General features: G+C 51.9%; 2 protein-coding genes across 2 annotated transcripts in view; both read left to right on the plus strand.

The window, feature by feature from the left end:
* The window catches only part of Pmar_PMAR027901 (paramyosin, putative), a gene marked incomplete at both ends in the record, with an annotated part of 4,293 nt that extends 1,723 nt beyond the window's left edge, over nucleotides 1–2,570 (plus strand). Inside the window, 11 exons of the mRNA XM_002773398.1 lie at nucleotides 56–245; nucleotides 297–437; nucleotides 483–693; nucleotides 1,097–1,185; nucleotides 1,231–1,353; nucleotides 1,400–1,483; nucleotides 1,525–1,602; nucleotides 1,645–1,844; nucleotides 1,895–2,024; nucleotides 2,070–2,213; nucleotides 2,424–2,570. Coding sequence (XP_002773444.1) covers nucleotides 56–245; nucleotides 297–437; nucleotides 483–693; nucleotides 1,097–1,185; nucleotides 1,231–1,353; nucleotides 1,400–1,483; nucleotides 1,525–1,602; nucleotides 1,645–1,844; nucleotides 1,895–2,024; nucleotides 2,070–2,213; nucleotides 2,424–2,570 — 1,537 coding nt within the window. The remainder of the gene's footprint in view (nucleotides 1–55; nucleotides 246–296; nucleotides 438–482; nucleotides 694–1,096; nucleotides 1,186–1,230; nucleotides 1,354–1,399; nucleotides 1,484–1,524; nucleotides 1,603–1,644; nucleotides 1,845–1,894; nucleotides 2,025–2,069; nucleotides 2,214–2,423) is intronic.
* Nucleotides 2,571–2,749: 179 nt separating this feature from the next.
* Pmar_PMAR027902 (conserved hypothetical protein) lies at nucleotides 2,750–4,711 on the plus strand (the record flags this gene model as incomplete). Its single annotated transcript, XM_002773399.1, has 9 exons — nucleotides 2,750–2,964; nucleotides 3,011–3,470; nucleotides 3,516–3,662; nucleotides 3,708–3,850; nucleotides 3,898–3,997; nucleotides 4,048–4,197; nucleotides 4,317–4,400; nucleotides 4,452–4,528; nucleotides 4,633–4,711. 9 exons carry the CDS (start codon nucleotides 2,750–2,752, stop codon nucleotides 4,709–4,711), a joined length of 1,455 nt encoding a protein of 484 aa, XP_002773445.1.
* Nucleotides 4,712–4,722: the final 11 nt, after the last annotated feature.

Below are 4,722 nucleotides of genomic sequence, written 5' to 3' on the forward strand. Positions count from 1 at the left end.
ACCTCATTACGTCCTTGCGAGGCTTCGCCAAGTTCACAGGGTTGGTCGAACTTAGACTCTCGGGCAATCGTGTGAAGAGCCTCGACGGCTGTTTGGATGGTTTGGCTCACCTAAAGCATCTTGATTTGAGCTACAACCGCCTTACCTCTCTTGAGGACGCTGGTTCGAGTCTTGGTAACCTCATGGCTCTTGAGAGGCTCGAGCTGCAGGGTAACAGCATAAGCCAACTGCTGGGTCTTCAACAGGTACCATCCTCCTTGTCGTCGCCGTTGCGGTCCATATCGTATTGTTGTCAGTGCTGGCGTCCTCCTCCTCCGTCTTCACCACTCAACGCTTCTGACAGCATGCCCCCCGGTGTCACTTATCTGGACCTTCGAGATAACCGCATCGAGGATTCAACACAGCTACTGTATATATCTGGGATGACTATAAAACAAGTGACTTAGATATTTTCGTGGCGCGTGACGATATTATGCCCTCAGTTGCTCATGCGTGGGTCTCGAGAGCACCGCAATACGATATGTGAAGACGCGAACTACCGTCTGATGGTGCTACAGACTTTACCGGATATCGAGGTCTTGGATGGGAGAATCGTCACGGAAGATGAACGGAGGGAGGCTAGGAGCAAAGCTCTTGTTATACTGCGGTGCACGAGGAAAGATGAGAGGGTGAAGTTACCCGCAGATCGAACAGGTGCCTTTAGGGAGGGCCGATGGACGAGGCCATGGGGGAGTTAATCGGAAGCTGTTTTGGTTGTAGTCCCAGCAGTGTGGGAATATATGCACATGGTCAACTTCATGTGTTGCTAGGAATATGGAAATTTTGGTGGAAATTATCGTTGATTTTTGTATAGTTATACCCAAATCGTCGGAGTTTTTCATAATATGGTGAGGGAACCTACGAGCTCAGTTGAGGAAACCAAACATACATTCCTACATTGAGTCGCAGTGTGGTAGACTTGAGTATTACATGGCTGATGTGCAGTATTAGCCTCTAAGACGGCAGAGTGGAATACTACTATATCCGTCCTGTTATGATAACCGATGAGCGCTTATACAGTCTGTGCTCTATTGGGTGGAGTGGTTGGGTCTGTCAGGTAGTACTCTGGCTCAACACAGCACGAGGCGGTCTGCTTCTCACTTGAGGAATCCGTGGGTGGATACGTCACGATCGACTGGATCAAGGGTGGTAGATGGGCAGTGGCTCAATCGCAGGGAGTGAGCTCGTCAGGAGAAGGCAGCGTCAGAGCCGCTTGGGGGAGGAAGGAGCAGCTTGCGTCGGAGTCAGCAGGTCGAGGCTGTCGAGAGCCTATCTACCCAAAACGACTCTGCGGAGGCGAATCGGCGAATACAGGTAAGATGGTTGGGCTTTCGTGATGATGACTCCGATGATATTATAGGGAGATGAGCATAGGGAGTGCGAGAGGCAGGTGAGGCAGCTGAGGGCGATGGTCGCGACTATGCAGGAACACTATGAAGCTATGGTAAGGTTGGCTTGAGGACATCGGCAGGGCCTTCTCCTCAGCTGAGGGAGGCCTCGGCCAGACTGGATGGTACTCGGGACCAGCTGGAGGCGATTGAGGAGGAGCGCCGTCGCCTGGAAGTAGGGCGAGGGAGAAGGTGTGGATAACAGGCGGGCTTGCAGGCTTCAGTGAAGCATGGGGAGAAGGCTAAATTGAAGCACGAGGCGGCTCTGGCGAAGGACCTCAAGCTGCTCGAGGCCGACATGGAGAAGAGGAACAGACGATTGAAGACTCTGGAGGAGAATCTCACTAAAAGTGAGCAGGAGGGGCAGGAGGCGCATAAGGTGGTGGAAGAGCTCCAGCGGGAGAAGGAGGAGTTGTTGTAAGAGGACCTGAGTGACAACTGCATCGTCAGCGAATGTCACGTAACAGGACGGCGAAGGAAGATCTGATCACAAAGTGCTCCAACATGGAGGAAAAAATCAAAGATTTGGAGGAGTCCATGCTGAAAATGAGAGAGTTGGAGTTGGAAGTGAGCAGGTTGAAGGCCCACAAGGCAGAGGTAAGTTGACGGTGGCGCGTGGGCTACTCGACTGCGATGTTTCAGGAGCCCGTAGCGGCTCCTGTTAAGCCTTCACGAGAGGATGTATCGGCTGAAGTGGAGGCGGCTAAACGCGAGGCTATTGCGGTTGTGGAGGAGAAGGCATCTCGATTGGAGGGAGAGGTCGCTGATTTGAAGAGGGAGCTTCAGGTGGGCCTCGGAGATTCGATACCAACTAAATATCTGGTTGGGGCTCCAGTGTGATACAGTATCTAGTCTTGGAATGTGCACGTTTTACATTGTCGATGGATGAGGAGCACTTGGTGTGGTATTAGACGAGCTGGGGTATCAGGTCACCCGTATGATTTCTGCGGCATTCTTCCCTTGGTGAACTTGTGAGTTGTTTTTCTGATGTCTCAGGAGCGCAGAGAGCAAATAAGGTGTCAGCGGCAGGCCTATGTGGCGTTGGAGGAGCAGTTTCGACTCAAGGCTGAAAGGGACGAGAGCAGGGTGACAGAGCTTACTGCTCAGCTAGGGAGCGAACGGAAGATGAGTAAGCTTTCATGAATCTTGGTAAAGAACTTTATACTCCTTCCGCGAGGATTTTCTGTAGCTCTTTGTGTCACCACCTGTCTGTTCATCTGAATACAGATTTCACTGCTTCGATTGTCAGCTAGTTGGGAATCCTGTCGTTGGTTCTACTTCGACTATGCGTAGGGATGTGCTTTCGTGACGTTGTTTCTGTGATGCCCTCAGAGGAGGCCGTAGAGGCTAAGCTGCGGAAGGTTGAAGAGGAGTTGGACAAGGAGAAGGTCTCAAGCCGAGAATTACGAACAACAGTTGAGGACAGGGACAGGGTGGTGGCGCTGGAGGCAGCAGGGAGGGAGCGAGAGATCGAGGAGCTGAGGAGGGAGCTTAACAAGGCGAAGGAAGAGGCTCATAAGCATAGGAAGGCTCTGAGGTGGGTCGCCTTGGTGAATTTGGGAGACGTTTTGTGAGTTGTTCAGAATGGTAGAATTGGAGGTCACTAAAGACATAGAGCGGATGGTGACGGAGCACGGTAAGCAGCGAAGTAAGCAACAAGAAGAGCATGAGGCGGAGGTGAAGGCGCTGAGGGATGTCCATGAGAAGGAAGTGAATCGGCTGAAGGAGGAAATAGCCGGCAAGGAGAAGGAGGTCGTGGGCCTAGCTGCAAGTGTGGAACATGAAATGACCAAGGCTAGGGAATTCAAGGTGATTTTTTGGTCTACACAACGTGTTATCTCGACTATCGACGATCAGGAGGCGACTTCGGCTCTGAGGAAAGATCTCCTCGTGGCATGCAAGCAGTTGGAGAAGGAGGTCCAACAAGAGGGAATACTGCAGAAGAAGGTGCAGGGGCTCCAAGCGGAGCTCGAGAGGCTCAAGGTGGAGACCGAGAGTGAGAGAGGGGAGAGGAGTAGACGAATGGAGGAGTATGAAGCAATGGTGGGTCTAGGGATGAGGTGGACGGTTGGTATCTCCTGAAGGAAGGTATCGGAGCTGAGGAAGAAAGCGGCAGATGCTGAGAGGGCGAGAGAGGCTGCGGAGGCTATCCGATGTAATTATGATGAGAATATGAAAGGTGCCCGTCGACGCGAAGAAGAGCTGGAGAGCAAGGTAAAGGGTCTAGAGGAGCTGGTAAGAAGGGGAAGGAAGCATTACGCTTCGCAGCTGTCTCGAAAGGTACGGAAACACGCAATCGAAGCAACAGTGAAGGAGAGGATGGTAGCAGACAGCGCAGAGCACGTGAAGGCTCTGAAGAAGCAAATACAGGGCCTAGAGGCCGACCTGGAGCAGTGCCAGAAGGAGAGGAAGAAGCGAGACAGGTGAGTGCTTGCTGTAGACTGCAACAAGAAGTCGTTGGTCGGAATAGGGATTGGCAGTCCTTACTCGATGAAGAGGTTAGTAAGGCTGATCGAGCCAGGGATAAACTCGCACCTACAGAAGAGAAGTTGGCTGCGGCAGAGGGGGAGGTGGGCCTCATGCAGTGGACGAGGTGAACATGCTCATCTCTACCGATCAGGTTGAAAGGCTCCGCGAGGAAGTATCACAGAAAGATGAATCGTTACGGTATGTCACTTCTGAGGTGGAAGAGATGCGGAGAGCAATGCAGGAGGATACTGATATCAAAGTGGCAGAGGTGGAAAGAAGACTCAACCGTGAGCATGAGAAGGTGAGAGGCCACTGTGTTCAACTATATCTATGACGTGCTTGCTTTTTTTGACGAAGTCGCCAATCAGCTGTGTCAGGCAGGAGGTTTGCTGCATATTAGTGTTGGATGTGTTTTTTCAGAGTCTGTTAGAGCTCGACAGGAGAATAGAAGAGGCACAGCAGCGGAACGATCGAGAAGTGGCCAGGCTGTCCCGTGATCGGGAGGTGCGTGAGCTACTCGAACCTATGACACATGGAATATTTTATCGCCTGCAGGCTATGAAGCGTAGGGCGCATGTGGCAGAGGAGCGTGTGAAACACGTGGAAAAGGAGCTGAGGACTGTTCTCAACGAGTAGGAGCATGTTGTTCTCGAGCCGACAGAACTGTTACTTCGTGACTCCCACTCTACAGCTCTCAATCGTCAAGAATTGCAATATACTTGTTCCGGCCTATCAGATATGAGCATTTGAAAGTTCAATGCGAAGCGAAGATGCGACGGGCGGCCGATCTACTCCTTGAGAGCGGCCTGACATGACTTGAGTCTTT

The sequence above is a fragment of the Perkinsus marinus genome (genome assembly GCF_000006405.1).
Source record: "Perkinsus marinus ATCC 50983 genomic scaffold scf_1104296958914, whole genome shotgun sequence".
Classification (NCBI taxonomy): Eukaryota; Perkinsozoa; order Perkinsida; family Perkinsidae; genus Perkinsus; species Perkinsus marinus.